Genomic DNA, 20,748 nt, shown 5'->3' with positions numbered 1-20,748 from the left:
TGGTTTCAAATGAGTCATCCGGGCGCCAGATGGCGCAAAAGCGTAAAATGCCGGCAAATGTTGGCTCTTGGTTTTTGTTTTTGCGCTCAGGCTTCCGTTACAAGCAGTGAGGAGGTATATCAAATGCGCTGGTTAGCCTTTTTAAAGAAAAAAAGTAGATTAATATGAACTGACTTGTAATTTATTTTATTTTAAATTCTATATAATAGTGGTAGGTATAGAGACAGTGGAACGAATGTTGGGTCTTTTCTTGACACATTTCATAAGGAGCAGACATTAGCAACACTAGCCTTAGCTTTCGTTAGCTAGCTAACGTTTCCCAGTTTCTCCTGGGAAATTTGCTTCAGTATCAGCGACAAACGACCGAATCACAAAAGGTTATAGCGGAGATTTGTGATTTAGCTGTTGCACGTTATAACCGATTTTATTTTTTTGCTTTTCCAAGCAGTGAAGGACTGAATGATGATACCGTAGGCTCCATAAATATTGAGAAGTGAAACGTGTTTGTGTGTCCGAAGGCAACAGGAGCACTGACGGACAGCAATGTCGCTCTATGATGACCTCGGTGTGGGTGCCAGTGACACTAAGACCGAAGGCTGGTCCAAGAACTTCAAGCTACTACAGTCCCAGCTGAAGGTGAAGAAGGCGGCTCTGACACAGGCCAAGGTGCGTGCAGTACTACACATGTATTATAGTGGGCTGTCATTCAATCAAGCTTAACGTACACTTTTGTTTATAAGATGGTCAGAAGTGATGATACTAGTGCTTATGTGTGTACATGTGTACATTTTTATTAGCTTGTGAAAAAAGCTCTTATTTTTATATTGTTAAATATTAATGTAATTTAATTAACAAAATATTTTATATTATTTTACATTTGGTCTGAAAAATGTTATGAAAGTTTTGAATTAAATCTGGTCTAGTACATCCCAGTCTAGACTCACCGGTGTTTGCCTCATTCTTCCCTTCTATGTAAAACTGAGCGGTTGCCGTCAGCCTTCATTAAGCTGTATGATTTAAACACAGTATCAGACTAAGTTAATAGTTCTGCAGATTTTAATAAAACTTCTGCAGCTTTACAGGACTTTTTTTTTTTTTTTTAAATAAACAAATAGCCGTGGATGGAGCAGCTACAAAGCTCACTTTTCATCACTTTGGAGTTTGTTGATCAGGTGCTTTGATGAAGGACTCCCACTCACTTTTTCCCAGTAAAGGTTTTAATGTTGATCACAGGAAGCACGCTGATGTTTTGGACGCCTGAAACAAGTTTTCTTTCACTTAGCCTGAGCTTACCGTCTCGGTAACAGCTCTGCCTTTTTGCTCTTTGCAATCTGTGTATGTGTAAAAAGAATATGGCTCCATCTTAAACCAGCGTCATCATCACTGCTGCTGTTGTGTTATCAGTGCTTTTGTTGAAAACTGGAGGCTGTGTGGACTTAATTTGGTCAAACCTATTATTTACATGCTGCTCCTAAATAAGCTTCTATTGTAGGTCTGTTTTTACATGTAAATGTGGGTGAAATGCTCGCATTTCCATGGTGATAATGGCACGCTACAGAGTCGTATGTTAAATGAAGCATCAAAGCAAAAAATTTGTGTCAAAAACTTTTTTTAAATTGAAATATTTGATTTACTTGATGAATCATTGCAGCCCTGGGCAACATTAACTCAAATAACCACTATGAGTAAACTAAAAATGAGTATGCCGAAAAGCATCTCTGAATGAACTTGTCTATATACAGCAGTTTTCTTGCCATAATTTGGGCTTGTTTATACAGACAGAGTTTTTATTTTTTATTTATTTTTTAAATGCTACTTCCTTTCTGAGTATTGTTGCTGACCATGTCCATCCAATCATGACCACTGTGTGCCCATATTCTGATGGCTGCTTCCTGCAGATAGCATCCCATGTCACAAAGCTCAGATAATCCCAGACTGGAGTCTTGAATGTGATAATGAGATCCCTGTGCTCGAATGGTCTCTGCAGTCACCAGATTACAATTCAGTAGAGCATGTTTGGGATGTGCAGCCAATATATCCGCGGCAACTGTCTGTCATGCCAGTGTGGTGCAAATGGTTTTCTGTTTGATGTATTTCTACAGTCACTGATCAGAAGAAGAACAAGGTTAATTGGTTGTTTTGTTTATGCTTTTTTTTTTTTTTTTTCTTCTGTAGACCCAGCGGATGAAGCAGACCACCGTCTTGGCGCCTGTCATTGATCTTAAGAGAGGAAGTTCCAGTGATGAGCGACAGATCACAGACGCTCCTCCACATGTTGCGGCTGGCCTCAAGGTACGGCTCACAGTGTTTGTTATGGATGGGTACTCAAGACCAGTGTTAAACTGTTACTGGGTTGGTCAGTATGGAAATATTGAAAAACACCTGGACAAATTATGCTGTTTATGCAGCATTACTTGAGTCTTAAATATCTGTTAGACCCGGTCTTTTATAACGACAAAGCTGGTGGTGATCGTGTCTGACGTTGCTGTGTGTTCACATTCTCTCTGATCATGGCTTGCAGGCTGAATGTTAAAAGCAAAGGCTGTTATTTACTCAAAGCGTCTATCTGAACTTCCTGAACTTGTGATTTCTTTAGATGCTGAAAAGGCTTTCGATAGGGTGGAGTGGGAGTACTTGTTTGCAGTTTTAGAGAAATTTGGTTTTGGCGATAAATTTATTTCCTGGATTCAGCTTCTTTATTCGTCCCCTAAAGCCAGTGTTCATACTAATGATGTTTACTCTGATTATTTTGCGCTGGGTCGTGGTTGTCGTCAAGGTTGTCCTTTGTCTCCCTTACTCTTTGCCATTGCCATCGAGCCTCTGTCTATTACATTGAGATCTTCTTCTGTATTCAGGGGAATCATCCGTAATGGAATTACACATAAAGTATCATTGTATGCGGATGACTTGTTATTATATATGACTGACCCTGCATGCTCCATCCCTGCTGTTTTAAGTATTCTGGAGAACTTCAGTTTGTTTTCAGGTTATAAATTAAATTTGGGGAAAAGTGAGTGTTTTCCTGTTAATAAGGCAGCACGTCAACTTCAACAGTCCGATCTACCCTTTCGTCTCAGTCCATCTGGGTTTAAGTACTTAGGGATTAATGTGACTCGCTCTCTAGCTGGCCTTAAAGCAGCAAATTTGTCTCCTCTTATATCAAGGATCACATCTGATATTCAAAGATGGGGTAATCTCCCCCTTTCTTTAATCGGTAAGATTAATGTTGTTAAAATGAACATCTTACCAAAATTTTTATTTTTATTTCAGTCAATTCCCTTATTTTTGCCGAAACATTTTTTTGTTTCACTGGACAAGATTATTGGTTCTTTCATTTGGGGAGGGAAGCCACCTAGGGTCTCTAAAACTTTGCTGCAGCGATGCAGATTTAGTGGAGGACTTGCATTACCTAATTTTTTAGCCTACTACTGGGCCGCTCACATCCATAAACTTTGCTACTGGCTAAAATCTTCTGGTTCCTCGTGGTGTAAATTGGAGCTATCATCATGTAAGAGCTCTTCTTTACCGGCTTTGCTCTATTCCTCTTTACCCGTAAAACCCTCTCTGTACACTGATAATCAGGTGGTTCTTAACACACTCAAAATCTGGTTTCAGTTTAGCCGTCACTTTAATTTTGTAATGCCGTCTTCCTCGGGTCCTCTAAGCGACAACCATTTGTTTCCCCCTTCACTTTTGGACTCGACATTCTCAGTGTGGTGTGACAAGGGTATAAAACAGTTCAAACATTTATATGTGGATGGTGTTTTCGATAGTTTTCCCAACTTGTCTTCTCGTTATAATCTCCCTATTACCCATTTGTTTTGCTATTTTCAAATTCGAAATTTTGTTGCCAAGTGTTTCCCAAATTTGCCCTCTTTACCTCCAGAACAGCAGTGGGAAACTACGTTATCATTTATTCCTCATCACAGAGGAACCATTTCGAAACTCTATGATGCTATTCTGTCTTTTAGTAACCACTCTAATGTTAAGCTTAAGTGTACATGGGAAGGAGAACTAGGAATTCGAATACATGAGGAGTCTTGGGAACAGGCTATAGCGAGGGTACGATCTTCCACCTCCTGTGCTCGTCATGGACTTATTCAATTTAAGGTCATACACAGGGTGCATTTCTCTAAGTCTAGACTTTCTGAATTGTATCCAGAAGTGGAAAATAAATGTGATAAATGCCATGGTTCTCCTTGTCACCTTAGCCACATGTTTTTTACTGTGTCCTGAGCTACAAGGTTTCTGGACAGGGTATTTTGCTATTATGTCAACTGTTCTGGGGGTAACTCTTCATCCTTGTCCTCTGATTGCTGTATTTGGGATTCCTGTTCGCTCACTTACACTTGATTCCACACAAAAGGATATTATAGCCTTCAAATCCCTATTAGCGAGACGTCTAATATTGTTGCATTGGAAGTCTGTTAAGTATCCTACTATTTTCCGGTGGCTTAAAGATGTCATGTTTTTTTTAAAACTTGAAAAAATTAAATATACGTTGAGAGGTTGCACAGCCAAATTCAAATCGAGACTGAATGCTGTTTTTAAAATACATCTGCTGATTTGTTTGATAAGCAGCAGCCACTGCTTCTTTATTGGACACTGGTCAGATACTAAATTCAAGCTTATTCTCAGTTTCTACATGAGACAGGAAGAAACAGATTTACACGGCTGTCGTCATGGTTCAGTGATGAGTGTATGTGGAGCTGCAGCCACTCCTTTCTGGGTGACAGTGAGGCAGCGCTGCAGTAGAGATGAGCAAGGTGGAATGAAATAAGTTTTATTTCTTTAGTTAAGAACAACTGCTCTTTGCTTTGCAGGTATAAAGACAATTGAAGAATCACATCACCACATTTCCCTTGCTTTCATCCACCCCTTGTGTGCCATAAATCCAGCTTTATCTTTAGTATTACATATAGTATTCTATAGCGTAATGTTGTCAACCAGTTCTTTCATGTTGTCTGTATTTTGCTGTTTTTAATTTTTAATTTTTTAAAATTTAATTCAGTTGGATCTTTGTTAAAGATGCAGAGGGAAAATATAACTGTCCAGTGTAAAAATTGTCAAGGAACTCATTTATCTCACTCATATGTTGCATTTGTTCTCATGCTTGCTGGCTCTTGCTTTAGGATGCAGTCCCCAGTGCCTTCTCTGCTAGCGATGTGCTGATCCCCTTAGCAGACGAGTATGACCCCATGTTCCCCAATGACTACGAGAAGGTGGTGAAGCGTCACAGAGAAGAACGGCAGCGACAGAGGGAGCAGGAGCGGCAGAAGGAAATTGAAGAGAGGGAAAAGTATGGCTGTTTTCTTTTCTTTTGTTTTAAATTCTCCTCAGTAGGTGATGTATTATACAAGCTAAAGATTGACAAACTAGATGAAATAAAATACTTGAAGCTTTCTATTCTTCCACATTTAAAATGATTAAAAGAGATTTTTATTTATTAGTTTTCAGGAATTTGGAGGATCTTTACTTTGATTTAGAAATGAACTGAATGAAGCAGACAACTAAATCCTGAATGTGGGCGTTGTGTTTGCAGGAAAAGGAAAGACAGACACGAAAGTGGAGCTCCCAGTGGTTTCTCTCGTTTCCCGGCAGCAGAGGAAGACTCGGATGAGGAGGAGGAGTACGAAAAGGAGAGGAGGAAAAGAAGTGAGTTCTTGAAACACCGAATGATGTTTTGACTCTGATTTGCAAGTAAAATAATCTGTGATCTGATCCTTATCCACATTGTTTGGACATTTAGCGTCTCGTGATTTCAAATCAGTTGACACCCTAGATGGTTTGTGCCCCTCCCAGAGATTACTTGTCTTTGTTTTCTTATCATAAATTGATCACTGAAGTTATTTTGAAAGTAAAACAAAGTAAAATCCACTTGCCTGATTGTTTGATCTGTTTTTGTCTCTGTTTCAGGCATGGGTGGAGCAGCCATTGCCCCTCCATCTTCCCTTGTGGACAGAGATGGTAAGTCTGATAAGTCTGAGGGGATATTTATCTTAGTAGCAGCATACAACTGGCTCACTGCAGAATAATGAAGATAAACTGTAGGGTTTTTTTCTCCTGCAGGGTTTGGATTTTTAGGGAAAAATGGGGCTTATGAGCTTGAATATTTTTAGTAGAATTTCATTTAAAATATATCTGAATTTTCTTTCTGTGTCATGGACACAGAATATGACACACAGATTTTGGGATCTTGTGAAAACCGATGGGCTGGTAAAGTCAGGATTGTCAGGTTTGAGCTTTGCTCCACCATGCAATACCATCTGAGAAGTATCTGATTGGGAGTGGCTTTGTTTTTCAGCATGATAGCACACATTAATAGTGTGTTTACACGCATTGGTAGATAAAGGTATGTTTTTACTGGATAGATAAAGGCACACCTGGATATGCTGGAACACTATCACTCATTAATTGGCCTCCTCAAAGCCTAAACCTCAACCTTATTGAAGCAGTGTGGGATCATCTCGACAGAGAATGGGACACAAGGCAGCCAGTGTGTACTGCCACACTGCATTTTAAGTTTTTTAACTTTAACACAGTACAAAAGTTTAGCTTTCAGACTTCTGAATGCTCAATTCTAGTCATTTCTTTCTGCTCCTTGCACCATATAATGGCAGTAAGAGTGGATATCACATACTGTATTTCCAAAAGTGCTTCCTCACCCACTCACTCACGGCCAAAGTGGATAAAATCAAGCACGTAGGCATTCAGACTGCTTCTACAAATGTTTGTGGATGAATGGATTGCTCTCAGGAGCTTAGTGAATTCCAGTGTGGTACTGTGATAGGATAGCAACAAGTCTAGTCATGAAATTTCTTTATTGCTAAATCTTCCACAGTCATCTGTTAGTAGTATTATAACAAAGTAGAAACGATTGAAAATGACAACAACTCAGACATGAAGCAGCAGGTCATGTAAAATCAGAGAGCGGGGTCAGCGGTTGTTAACTGAATGCCTTTGGCAATATCGTGTATGTTTGTCTCAGGTTACTACAGGCAGCCTGTCGAGGAAATGGAATGATGGTGGTGTTAAAGTTAAAGGAAGAGGAACTAAAACATGGTTTCAGACAGAGGATGAATATAGCTGTATTTACCAACCCCCATCTAACTGTGAATCATGCAGTTCCAAATAAAGATGTGGAGCTTCAAATGACCATAATAGGTCACCTTTATATGCCTAAAGTTTACTTTGAATGCATGTTGACATTGCAGTTGAGCCCTTTGTTACTGCATTATAAATCATCAGCCATTTTCTGTTTGTGTGTGGGATCTCAGGCTCTTCATTTTCCTATGAAGACGAGGGCCGTCCTGCCAGAGGCTCAAAGGCGGCCATCCCTCCACCTATGTATGAAGACTCAGACCGGCCCCGCTCACCACCTGGACCGACCAGCTCCTTCCTTGCTAACATGGGGTGGGTGCTTATATTACACAACAAGTAGATTCATATAGTTACTTCATTTATTTCTGCTTGAATAAAAAGTACTTCAAGTTAAATACTACAGTTAATCAGTTGTATATCATGTTTACATGTACTGTATAGCTGAATGTTTCATGTTATGCATTAACATTAATTCTCCTTCACCTGCAGAGGCACAGTGGCCCATAAGATTATGCAGAAATATGGCTTCAAAGAAGGCCAGGGCCTCGGGAAGCACGAGCAAGGCCTCAGCACGGCGCTGTCCGTGGAAAAGACCAGCAAGAGAGGTGGAAAGATCATCATAGGTGACGCAGCAGAAAAACGTAAGAGCGACCTTTGTGCTTTTTTTTTTTTTTTTTTTTTTTGTCCTTTCCGTCTTTAGCTTAGGGCTGGGCGATGCCTTTGTATTTGTTTTGTTTTTAAACAGTACATTAGCAGGTTAGATCAGAGAAGTTGGTTGATCGAGTTATAATTTGATCATTGTGTCACATAAATATTTGTGCAGTCATATAGATGTTTACGGCTCTCTCCCCTGCCCCCACTCTCTCATTTCTTTGAATTCTATGCTCACTCTCACAGTGAAAACCAAAACTAAACTGCACTCAGCTGAACTACTGTCATTATTTTAAACATAAGACTGCCATTTGTTAAAAACGGCATTACTTCTTAACTAAATATACAAATGAAGAAATGTATATTAATTTGTAATCATGTGTCAGACTGTCAGTTTAGGTTTTTATACAAATTCCTGCAAATGTTTCACTGTAAAAGCCTCGTTAAGAAATGAAGCATTTCCTACCAGTGAGACTCTGGTTAGAAAGCGAAGCAATAAGCTAATGTTTTCTTTCATGATGCTTCAAGAGTTGACTTAGTGAGTCAGTTTACACTTGAACTTACTAAGCGTGGGTAAATTGGCACGTACAAAAAGACCTTGTAGGAAAACACAAATCATCATTTGCAGTCAGGTCATGACTGTATCTGTGTTAATAAAGTTTCTGTGCCACTTGTGTAAATAGGCACATTACAGTTTAGTTGGGTTTTTTTTTGTGTGTGTGTGTGTGTGTGTGTGGTCCATCATGGGAACATTAACAATCTGAGTAAAAACAGAACTAAAACCCTGAAATACTGCAAACCCATCAGCTCACTGTAAAATGATTTCTGCTGCTTGTAATAATCATCCTTACGTGTCTAGTAAGGATTCTTCTCCCTCCATTACTCAATGTTAAGTTCACTGTACCTCTGTTTATTATAATGACAGTGTTACCTGAAGCATGCAGCGTGTGGGTCTCAACCCTAAACATGCAGGAGTGAAAAGCCAGAGGTCGGACCCAAAACTTTGGCTTCGTGCTTGTAGCTTTGTGCCATCCAACCGTGCCAGTTAGGCGCTTGTAAGACTCCTAACAGCATTTATGACAGGCACATGTGTGCCTGATGTGGCTGTGGGGTCACGGCAGATGGCTGCCCCACCCTGAGCCTGGTTGTGCCAGAGGTTTCTTCCTGTTAAAGGGGAATTTTTCCTTCCCATTGTTACCAAGTGCTTACTAATAGGGGGTCGTCTGATTGTTGCGTTTTCTCTGTGTTATTGTCGGGTCTTTTCCTTACAACAGTCATTTCAAATTCAAGAGGGTTGCGGCCCACTTAAATACCAGAAAATGCCATGGGCCAAATCTTAAAAGAAAAGTCAAGTTACAAGAGAAAGCAATTCATTTCCTAAAAATTCTGTTTAAAAAAGCCAAACAAAAACATAAGCAACACAGGCTTTTTCGCTTTAAATGGCTAAAACGTATTGCAGTCATATGCTAAGTGCTGAGCCACTGTGTGACCCACCTACCACTGGGCCCCAAGTTCCAGTGCAAGAGCAACATTACTCACTACTCTGCCCTAAATAGTCAGAGTAGTGAGTAATATCACAAACTAATCACTTCCTATTACCAGTTTTAATTCCCTTTTTATAGAAATGAATCATTTTATATAAATATGTAACTGTAAATGTTTATAACTTCAAACTGAATTTCTGTGATTGCTGTGGGCCACCTGCAGTACCTTCATAGCCCACTCAGGGTCCCCAGCCAAACCTTGAGTATCACTGCCTTACAATATCAAGCTGCTTGAAGTGACTGTTGATGTGATTTGGCGCCATATAATTTAAAATAAATAAATACATATATAGGTCTCCATCAATTTTACAGTTTTGGTCTTGGTTTATTGGCTTCTGTTCATAACATACTCTTTTATGACCCTTTTAAACTAGATTAGCTCAACTGGATTTAAAATTTTTTTTTTTTTATTTCTTCACATTGTGCTCCAGTAGCACACTACTCTCAGCCTGCCCCTCAAGATCCACATCGCCCAGCCCTACCGCTCGTGTTCTGATGTTTATGCCCCACCCCACCTTTCTGTGTTCCTTTTCACCCTGTCTGCTTTAACGTGATTTTCTATATCTGTCAGCTGCATGAAAAGCTGCTTTTGCCTGTATTGTCTCAAGCCTGTCCTGGTCTGTGTGAGCATGTGCAATATTTAGCTGTCCACTGTTTTCACATACTTTTGTTTTGGGTGTGACCACAGCAAGATTCCATTTCAGTATCAGTTAGATGTTTTACAGTGACCTTTACATGCATGTCTTTTCATTTTTTGTGTGCGTGTGTGTGTTTCTGTGTGTGTGTGTGCGCGTGCGTGTGTGAGCAGCAGGCTCCAGCCAATCAGGTGCCACTGAGACTTCAGGCTCTGCAGGTTGGCCTCCACTCCCATTTTCTCCCTTTCATATTGCAGAATGTGCCACACGGATCATCTTTAAAGTTTGTGTTTGCATGACTTTTATATACATGCATACTGTCACACAGTTACTCTATGCGCGTGTCACAGATTCATTGTATTGGCATGAATCTCTGCATCCATGTTCTCTACGCAGCATATTTGTGTTAAAACAGCTGTCAGCTTGGACACATCCAGTTATTGATACCTTCGTACCTTCCTGACTTATCACATATGGTAGCTGGGGGTATTATAAGCTTGTAAAGTAGATGAGGATTATTTCAAAGCTAACTTACTTTATTGGAACCTTGCATAACCACATTTAATATAGACGTGTGGACTTTGACCTACAAAGAAAGAAGGCTGCTAGTGCTTCCACTGCTAACATTGATCATATTAAGTTGGTGTTCTCTTACTTCAAGAGTAGATGATTAGTTTAATGGTTAAATTTCTGTTTAATTAGGACATTTGCACTTTGGGACACCTACATTCTTCCATAGCTTATTGATATGAGTTTGTAGCCACATTTGACACCAGGCAGTAGCTAAAAGTGCGCTAAATGGAGATAAAGTGTGTATCTGTTCTCAAGGGTAATACTGCACACTAGGGCTGCACAATTAATCGTTAGAAAATCGCGATCTCAATTCATACATATGTGCGATCTCATTTCCAAATGACAATGATTAAAAAAAGAAAAAAAAGATGACGATTGTACCGCATTTTGATCCGGGACATGATCTGCATGAAAACAAATGACAAGGGCGGAGCCTTATACCACGTGATACAGAAGCCAGCTGGCAGGGAAAAAACAACGGAGAGCACATGAGAGATGATGAAGCTGTAAAGGCCAAGAAAGTGACAGGAGAAAATCCGTCCCGGTCAACCACCCAAACATCAATAACGGGAACCTTATACAGCGCTTCCCCATATCCGTCGAACTCCTGCAGGCACAAAGAAATTACGGAGGCTGGCTAAAGATATGGCTCCCATCAACACTGAGCAAAACAAGGGATTTAGGAGAATGATCAACACCCTAGACAAACGCTACACAGTGCCGTCCCGCAACTATTTTTCAAATGTTGCACTACCTGCTCTATACACGCAGCGTCGAGCAACGGTGGAGACGGAATTACAAGCAGTACAACGTTTTGCGGCAAAGACAAAATGTGAGACATTTATGGTTTTTATGTTCAGTCTCAACTGTTACGAAGTTGATGTGCAGCTAATAAGTGCAATAAATATTTATATTGGAAAAGAAAATCATGAGAGAATCGTGATCTCAATTCTAAGCAAAAAAAATCGTGATTCTCATTTTATGCAAAATCGTGCAGCCCTACTGCACACAGCTTTATCCATTTTATCCACTTTTATCAGCAGGAGTTTTGGTTGCACTCTAAGACCCTGCTCACAGCTCACTTAGCTCCACTCAGTGTTTCACATGTAGAAACTGCCCTCTGGTGGCGTCATTATGCAGTGCACTATAATATGACAACCTCGATACAGCATCAACAGTATATAACACCAAATCTCTGTCTGTTTGTTTGCTTACAAACTCGATCTGATAATCAGGAGTTGAATAACCCAAACTTGGCTCATATCTTAGTCCCCTGAAGCTTCTTGTCTATATCAGATAATGGGAATATTATTATGTTGCCTGGCAGCCACCTACCAGTGGGCAAAAAGTGATTGAGTTTGTGCACCTGTAACACCTTCAAAAGGATCTTATTATTTTAATTTAATGACATTAGTATCTAATTTATCATATCTTGAATATTCATATTTCCATGTACATCTGAAGTGAAGTTTACTGTATTTAGGGTCTATATCAAAACTTTAATGTTGGATAAATAAGTGTATAATTGAACTTTTATGCTAAGGGCTTTCAAGCCATGTGAATTCCTCCAGTCTACTAAAGCACTTTCTTTCCAGCTTGTTATTTTTGCCAGGTGCTACTGTAGGTAAACCATAAGGCTAATGTAAATAAGCCAATGTCATAAAAAATTAAGTTATAAAATCCTCTTTTACTCTATCGTCTTCCATACCAGTTTTTCATTATTCACGTAATCTGCGGTAGACACTGTCTGGATACTGAGTGTTGTAGTAGATTCCACAGCTGGTTGACTTAAAAATCATGTATGCATGGCAATACATTATGCCGTTTATAAACGTACTATGAGTCCCCTAATTATCTTCTATTTATCAATTTGGCCTCTATCACCTTTTTGTAACTTTTGAAAATGCGATTCGATCAAACAATACTGTAGTCTGGTTATGTACTGCAATCTGCAACACAAATGCTCTGCTGTGCTATAATGCTGTGATGCCGCCCAGGCTGAAGCTGCAACCCGGCCTCAATTTGAAAATTTATTTTAACCTCCTAGGACCTGGCGTCCACATATGTGGACATCACATTTTGGGTTATTTAGACCAAAATACTCAATTTTGCTCTACAAGTGCCTGATATCCACTTACAAGGACATTATACTTCTACTGTTCTATCAAAATTTTAAACGAATATCCTCATATGTGGCTCTTATTTTTCTTAAAGACAAAAATCAGGTAAAAAAAAAAAAAAAAAAATCTGGCAATTCTTTGTTTTTTACATTCATCGGGCCCCAATCAGCCCAAATATCAAAGAGAAATTAAAAATGCATGCCGTGGAAGGGTTCAGGTCTTAGGAGGTTAAGTCTTCCCTGCTTTGAATTTGGTCTGTGCTTCTTATAGCAGGGTGCAGAGTTTTGCCTGTACAGCATGCTCTTTGCTGCCAACGCAAACAAGCTTCAAGTCTCCCTTATTTTCCCCTCTCAACAGCTTTTCATCAAATGTTTGGCTTCTGTGCAGTTTTCACTCTTTGACCTGTTCTCCTAACCCCTGGACAATCATTTGACAAGTCAAATCTGCAATGTATTCCATTATGACTTAACCCAGTAAAGCCTGCACATTCACATAATTGCCATAAAATTCCCGCCTTTTTTTCTTTTTTTAAAAAAATATTGGGGCATTTATGGAAAATTCTGACAAATTAAAAAAAAACAAAAACCAATTGACATCAATTCGTATACATGAGTTTTGTTTTTTTTTTTGCAATTTATTGCTTATAGCCATATATAGCAAGCATAGATTAAAAATGAAATAGCCAATTTGTAATAAGAGGCCGACTCCTCCCTGTCATTAAACATGTCAGTGTTTCTGTTTAACCACTAGAGGGCACAATTGGATATCGCTCCATCCATGTTTACCTTTTCTGTATGCCTGTTGAATAACTTGAGCTCTGTTATCAGTGTTGTTTATTGTCCAGTTAAATGAGTGTCAAATAAGAACATAGCTACTCTGATAATCTCTTATATTCTCAAATGTGCTAACAGCTTAAGCACACCCTTTAACCCCTTATTATTATTAATTAGTAATATCAATACTCTTGTCAGATCGTCATTTAGATTTCCAAAATGTGGAAAAATAGTGTGGAAATTGCATTCTTTTTTTTGTTTGTTTGTTTGTTTGTTGTTTAACTTAATATCTAAACGGAAAAATATAAAGATGAGCAGAAAAACTTCAGCTCTGTTTTGTTTTATACATTTCAGTATTTGAGTGAGACTGGCAACTTGGCCACTTTCCAGAAATCTTAAGTTTTATTACTTGAATGACCCAGAATGACCCAGAGTGGTTTCTCAGCAGCACAGTAAAAGCCAACTGGATGTCAGACGAAGTAGATATCAGACCAGCTGACGCAAAACAAACTGCTGAATTGTTTCATTTATCATCTGTGTTGAATCAAGCTCCCAAGTTTTGAACAGTCCTGCACAAATCCACTTATCGTCCGACACCTTCTGTTGCTCCATCCAGCATACCTGCTGCCTGTAAATATTCTGATGATAAGGAAAAAATTATGATCACCTCTGTTTTCTTCCAATCAGCTGACTCCTCCAAGAAGTCTGACGCGAACCCGCTCACTGAGATCCTGAAAAACCCGACCAAGGTGGTCCTGCTGAGGGTACGTGTATCCCTGTGTGCTGTTAAATTCCCCCTTTCTAGGTTTGGCTACTATAGTATTAGAAACATGATCAGTGGGTTATAAGTGGCACATGTTATTATTTCAACACAGAACACTGGGGTGATGGAAGGACTGCAGTTTTAATATGAGATTATGACTAGTCTGATGTCCCGTGCAGCTTGGTTACATGTTTTGTTTCCCTTTGTAGAACATGGTGGGGCGAGGAGAGGTGGACGAGGACTTGGAGGGAGAGACGAAAGAGGAATGCGAGAAATACGGCAAAGTAGTTAAATGTGTCATTTTTGAGGTGAGATGACGTGATTTATAAAACTCGATTTACCTAAAGTCATCAAAACAGAAGCGTGAAGATTCTTTCCACTGTCAGATTGCAGAGGTGCCAGATGATGAAGCCGTCAGAATATTTCTGGAGTTTGAGAGGGTGGAGTCGGCCATCAAAGGTCAGTATTCACTTCTTTTAAGTGCCATCCCTGGAATAGGCCTCAACTCATGAAATATCGGGCATTTGCATCAGACCATGTTGCCTTCAAGTGTCACAGGAGCTTGAGGAACTTCCTCGCTGTGCACTTGTTCATAATGAAAGTGGTTGCCTCACACATTTCCATTCTCATTTAAACAATGGTTTTCAGTCTGCATATGTAGGCGACTGTTTCCTAAATTACTTCATGTAACAGCATCGCACTTTTCCTTTTTCTTTCTCTTTTTTTTTTGGGGGGGGGGAGGAATCATTGCATAACTGCTCTAATAATGTGGGTGAAAATGTGTCCCATTCTAAATGAGTTGGCCCAGATCAGAAACAAGGTGAGACTCCCATTCCCTGCGGTGTTACATCATTTGTAACCCAGCAACCCAGGCGTCTCCCTGTGGCACCGGCAGAACCGCGCTTATATCACAGCTCTCAGAAAGCAGGGCAGGTTCTCAAAGAACGACACTAAAACCTGTCATAAAGAATCAAATTAAAAGTCTCACACTAAGTGATCTGTTTCTGGAGGTGATGACGAAACATCCGGAAAGTGAAGTCTGAGGGCATGTTCTCGCACTCATAGGCCGGAGATGATTGTTGTATTTAGTGTCCGTCAGGGTAGCTGTAAATAATATGCTGGAACCCAGTTAAACCTGATTTTCTTCTGTCACTGTGTGAAAATGGGCCATGTTTATCCTCATGTTAGCTATGATTCCCCTACAGGGAAGAGAACGGCGAGTGTAGCATCTAGCACCTGGTTCATTTAAGTTAGTTTCTTCTAGTAGAGGTGATTTAGCTCATGAATTCCATTTGTAGTTGCTTTGGATGTGGCTGGAGTTGTTCAAAGTGCAGTTAAGATATACCAGTCTGCCCATAACATCCACATTTTTATCTCCCCTCCAAGGTTGCATCTTTGTGCACCTCTGGTCATCATGTGCAACTAAGACTTGAATCCACCAATTGAGACATCAAGCATGTTGCCAATCTGACTGCAATCTGTCTACATTTGATTTAAACAGACCAAACAGCGCAGTTGTGAAACACCCTTTGATGGCTCCCTTTAAGCCCTGTTCTGATCTTGACCGCTCTCTGTGATTTTTATCGCTCATCTCGAATGTGCACAAAAAGCAAACGCCAACTTCCCCATTAAAGCGATCGATGCTGTCTTCAGTGTTGAGACAGGGTGAGCGTGACAGTGACTCAGAAGTAGTAAGAAGCAGTTTTGGGTGACAGGATTCCAAGGTCAGACTGTCAGCTAAAGCCTCTCAAATACTGAAACATACTGTATTCTGCTAGAACACTACTAATCAGACATGCAGAGTTGTTGTTGTTGTTGTTAGTTTTTTTGTGTTTTGTTTTTTTGTTATTTAAGCAGTGGCAACACAACAGTACATCACAGTAGTGTCCACGCTTGAAGGAATGCAATAATACCCAAGAAGATAAAGTTTGAGGTTAAATTTTCCCGGCTATTCTTTGAAAGGTTTAATGGCTACATAGAAACCAGCTAAATAATCCTGTCGGTTCTCTTCACTGCTGACGTGAGTATGAGGTGATGGAAAGGTTACAGAGCCTGGCGATTGCACATTGTCCTCAAACAGAAAGTTGTTCATTACCTTCATTAGATTACAGATAGTAAATGACAATAGTTAAAGGAACAGTTTGTCATTTTACTGAGAAGTTGTAAAGATTTATAATGATGAATTTAGATCTGTTGTTGGACATTTAGCACTTTCTGCTTGGCATTTACAGAAAGAGCACAGTGACAGTATTGCACATGAGAGGTGGAAACTCAGATTTTTGCAATTGGCCCTGTTGCATAGGCGTTTCTCTGAGTTCCTTTCTCAGGGCACAAAATTTAGTGAGGGGAATATTTAAGTTTTGCTATGCATAAGATGTATATCTAATAACAGTTTTTTGCACATCGGTTATTGCTGTGTAGAGGAGACATCGCAGTAAATTAAGGGTGCGCTAGAAGTGCGCTTATTAATTTATGTGGAATTCCAGATGAGGATGTGTTTAAAAATGGATGGATTACAAAGCCACCTAATTCTAAATTTGTTTAGTGAACTCCGAAATGACCTGGAAACTAAAAGAGTCACGCAGTGCCAGCGGCAGCAAAACTTATTGCAATTCTTCAATTCTCAGTTTCTGGTTCCTGTAAACTGCGGCTTCTGTGGCTATTTCACAGCCTGCACGGAGGTTCAAAGCGAAACAGCTGACGAATGGCAAGAACAGGGGGAATGAATATGTTGAATTTGGACCCTGTCCTTAGTATATTCAGGCCTTGGATATGGATGTTGGTCTGATTGATGCATTTATGTTAATAAATCTTTGTTAAGGAAAAAATGTCTTTTAAGTTTTATTACACTGAAATTAAAGCATTTTGATTTCAGGATCATAAAAGGTGCACATGGTTTTCACCATGATCTCGTGATCCTCTAACACATGACTGGTTTTTTTGTCATGGGTTACACAAATTCAGCTGCATGCACTTTGGCAATAGGTGTTTATCTGTCTCTTTCTCAGCGTAGAACCGTTATGGTGGTACTGTCAACATCGAAGCAATTACTAAAGCCCGTTTCCATTCTAACGAGCTCATGACTGCCACTGTAGGCCTACACTGAACGTACACATGTACAACTGATTTATATTGATATGCTTGTCCTGTTAGTAAATTACCCACAGCTCTTGGCAGATTGTGCGTGTCACATTGAAATGAACAGAGTGCGCCTGCGTTTAGAAAACAGCACAACTTTTGTAAATCATCTGCAAACCTAACCGCACCCATAACATAAAATAATTGCTCTCTTTAACCCTTGTGAAGAAAGTACGTTTAAAAAATGGTCTGAATTCATCTTTGAAAAGATGCACAATTGTACACTAACCATCTGTTTCCATACAAATCAAGATGTTCCCCTTAGCTGCTGTAGTCATAACACACGTTGTTTTGTGCATATGCACACGCTTTATAGCTGTCTACCAACTGAAGTGATCTCCGGCGTCCTTCAAGATCCATTATCATGCTTGGGACACACATGCCTCAGTGACTAATGCTGAATCCTGTCCTCTCACACAGTCGGATAAGACGCGTCCTTTTTAAAGGATCATTACCTCAGTGGTTCATCTTTAGGAGACGGTCCTGGGAAATGACCCTGACATAAAATTTCCTATTTTCCTAGAATGCAGAAGTACGAGAGGCAAAAAAAGTTTTCTTTTTTTTCTCTTCTTGAGTGTTGTTTGCTGGGAACTACCAGCATGAGTCGGCTGTTTTTCATAAACAGTGTAATAATTTATTTTTTACAAAGGAGAGATGAACTGATCTTTGGAGGTCACAGAGAATAAATCTACCATAAAACATATTGAGACAATAGTGACTTTGTTTTAGTTTGTTGTGTTTTGTTCTTCCTGTGCGTAAGTGATACAGCATTCTCATGTTAGTAGGGATCTGCTTCAAAGAAGCACAATGTTTCCAGATTTGTGCCAGATACTCCACAGCATCTGTGTTCTGATGTCTTTTGATGGGCCTGTTTTGATCAGTGTTTTTAATTGAAGGCCACATGCTTACCCAGTAAATATCAGAATAGGGTGCAGCCTCAACTGTACAACTTTTTAACAGCCATATTGTTAAAAAAAAAATCAGCATGGAGCTGAGTTGTGTTGGGTATCTATACTGATGTGGTTTGGGTAAATTGTTAGGAGTGAAAAGATGCCACGTTTTTTTCATGGAGATGGAAAAAGATCAACATTTGTATGTGAAAATGAAGGAGGTTGGTCCATAGGGCTGAAATTTCATTGCAGCAACTCAAAATGGTACTCCGTAAGCCCCACATGCATGAATGCATTACTGATATCACAACATGCTCCTAATGAGATCATGGGTGTCCTTGGGGGAGTTCCTCCTAGCTCGGAAGCATCAATGAGTTCCTGGATGATGCAAGGTGCAACCTGCCAGTGTCAGGTGGACTGAAACATAATGTCCCAAAATGTGGTGGATTTTGTTCTTTTTGCATATGACTCTACTTTGTTTTCCCAGGTTCTGACATTAATCGTTCCTCTCTTTTGCAGCTGTTGTGGATCTGAACGGACGATATTTCGGTGGGCGAGTTGTCAAGGCCTGCTTCTACAATCTAGACAAGTTTCGGGTTTTGGACCTCGGCGAGCAGGTTTGAATTCACCCTGGGAAACTACAAGAACCACCACACAAGGAGCTCACATCATCTCCCCACATGTACATAAACCTTTTTTATATTTCCTGAACAGCAGTCTGTGTAGTGATACATGTCTGTAGTATATTGGCTTGTTTGTCCTGTGTTGAAAAAAAAAAAAAAAACCTTTATGTAAAAAGAATAAAGGATATAAACAACATTGAGTTGATGGTTTTGTCATTTTTACATAGAAAATTTTCTGTTTCTGGTTTTAGATCTTCATTAGTTAAGACAAAGCTCATTCTTCATGTTGACTGTCGTTGTGTTCTTAAGTGTCAAAATATGAACACTAATATAACGAGAGGTTAAACTCTAGAAACCCACTCCAATCATATGTTGTATCTCCAGGAAGCCTACTTTCCTCGTCTGAAGTTTGTCTGACATAACGCAGGTTCCTCGCTAGTGTTAACACATCCCCAGGCAGAGACTGTCTTGATTTAGCCTTGCCGGATTATAGGAAGGGGACTGGGACAGTGAACGCAACCCCAGCCTCATTCAGAAGTTATGTAAGTGCGCCAGAAGGGCCCTGGAGGTTCCCGTGAAAAACGTCAGGAAGGATCCCACTGGAGAAGGTTTAAATCAGATCAGGAAAACAGGTTGGACAGAGAAACGAAACAAGAAGCGAGACCCATTTAAAAGATTTAATCATTCCGTTCATTTAGGGTTGCAGTGGTCAAAGGTTGAAGTGATGGGAGTTAATGGGTAAAAGCTGAGGAATAAAAACAAATGTTTGATCGACTGCTCGATTATGAAATAAGCCCAGCTAAGAGCATTAAACAACAAAATGTTAAGTTGATTATTCAGTCTTTTACTGAGCGTGTGCAGTGTGTTTGTGTCAGAGTGCAAACCAGGAGCAGGGCTTGATGTTGAGCGTGTGTCCTGAGCATGCACAGCAGAGTGCTGTTTGGTCTATGAAACTAACGAATGTGTCAACAGTGCAACTTGAGGGAGGAGGGGGGGGTGGCCACGGTGTTTACTCGCAGTAGTTCCCGTAGTGGAGCGCACACTCGCACACCATGTACTGAGCTTGAATATTTATTGCACTGGCCTCAGTTTGATTCCACCATGGGCCACTTGCTGTAAGTCGTCTCTTTCCTGTCAGCCACTCCAGTGTAAATGACGTAAAGCGGCTTGCATGTGAATCATATCCCACGTGTGGTATGCTCCCCAACAACTATCGGTCGCCTCCTGCAGCATTCTCAGGCTGATCTTCAACAGTGTTGTGCAGCACTTGTCAGGAAGTTACCCCGAGTACATTACTATTTACATGTTGGCTGCCGGGGGAATAATTCGAAAGAACTGTTTATGCTTTCGTAGTTATCCTGATGACAACTTGTGTCCAAGATATTACTCCAGATTCTGATCTTTAAATCAACAAGGTGACAAAAATGAATTTTCCACAAATTTTCCACAGCCACTTGCATATCAAATGCATGCTATTTGAAGACCACTGCTCTGCTCTTACTTCAAAGGGTCATCTTTCTCTTGATCTCTACTCTCCTTGTTTATCTTCTATTGGGCCTTGATGGAAGCCCTCAGTTCATCCACTGTAGGAATCAAACAGTTTGAACTCTTCTCCCTTTAAGCCAGCTTTCGTCTGATTGGCTGCCCCTTGCAAACACAAGAGCACTGTGCTCACAGTGTTCTGTGCTCACAGGCAGAGCTCAACATTTATGGCCAGGTCCAAAACTACAACTAATTCCCTTGTTAACTACATGCCTTCAAGGATACTGGGAACATCTACTTTGACTTTGGAGGTTAAAATCCGGTATGTGTCTTTCACATTAGAGACAGTTAAGCAAGGTTTCTGAATAGTTTTTAAACTAAACTAAATCATGTCATAATAAATTGTTTGTTCATTGAAGACTGGTTCCAGGTGACTTTCATAGCTTTACAAAATA

The 20,748-nt window shown here is 40.0% G+C and overlaps 1 protein-coding gene across 3 annotated transcripts; it reads left to right on the top strand.

Moving 5' to 3' along the window:
• The first annotated feature begins 7 nt into the window (after positions 1–7).
• On the top strand, positions 8–19,011 carry rbm17 (RNA binding motif protein 17). 3 transcript variants are annotated; one of them, XM_084909885.1, is made up of 13 exons: positions 8–114; positions 519–666; positions 2,176–2,292; positions 5,133–5,299; positions 5,543–5,655; positions 5,917–5,967; positions 7,278–7,413; positions 7,591–7,742; positions 10,105–10,149; positions 14,085–14,161; positions 14,370–14,468; positions 14,547–14,619; positions 18,708–19,011. In XM_084909885.1, exons 2-13 carry the CDS (start codon positions 544–546, stop codon positions 18,809–18,811), a joined length of 1,257 nt encoding a protein of 418 aa, XP_084766011.1. In that variant the 5' UTR covers positions 8–114; positions 519–543; the 3' UTR covers positions 18,812–19,011. The 3 variants fall into 3 exon arrangements, with proteins under 3 accessions (XP_084766011.1, XP_084766010.1, XP_084766012.1); XM_084909884.1 differs by having other exon boundaries at positions 42–114; positions 449–666; XM_084909886.1 differs by lacking the exons at positions 8–114; positions 10,105–10,149 and having other exon boundaries at positions 121–666.
• The last annotated feature ends 1,737 nt before the right edge of the window (positions 19,012–20,748 follow it).

This window comes from Perissodus microlepis, chromosome 17, assembly GCF_051167445.1.
Source record: "Perissodus microlepis isolate ML-2025 ecotype Zambia chromosome 17, ASM5116744v1, whole genome shotgun sequence".
Classification (NCBI taxonomy): domain Eukaryota; kingdom Metazoa; phylum Chordata; class Actinopteri; order Cichliformes; family Cichlidae; genus Perissodus; species Perissodus microlepis.
This window is presented reverse-complemented; position numbering and strand designations above follow the sequence as displayed.

Excerpts from the sequence above, each read along its gene's own strand:
- rbm17 (XM_084909885.1), top strand. The coding sequence starts at position 544 with ATGTCGCTCTATGATGACCTCGGTGTGGGTGCCAGTGACACTAAGACC. Across the intron at positions 7,414-7,590 it reads TCCTTCCTTGCTAACATGGG|AGGCACAGTGGCCCATAAGA; the intron begins GTGGGTGCTTAT and ends CTTCACCTGCAG. Across the intron at positions 14,620-18,707 it reads GGTGGAGTCGGCCATCAAAG|CTGTTGTGGATCTGAACGGA; the intron begins GTCAGTATTCAC and ends TCTCTTTTGCAG.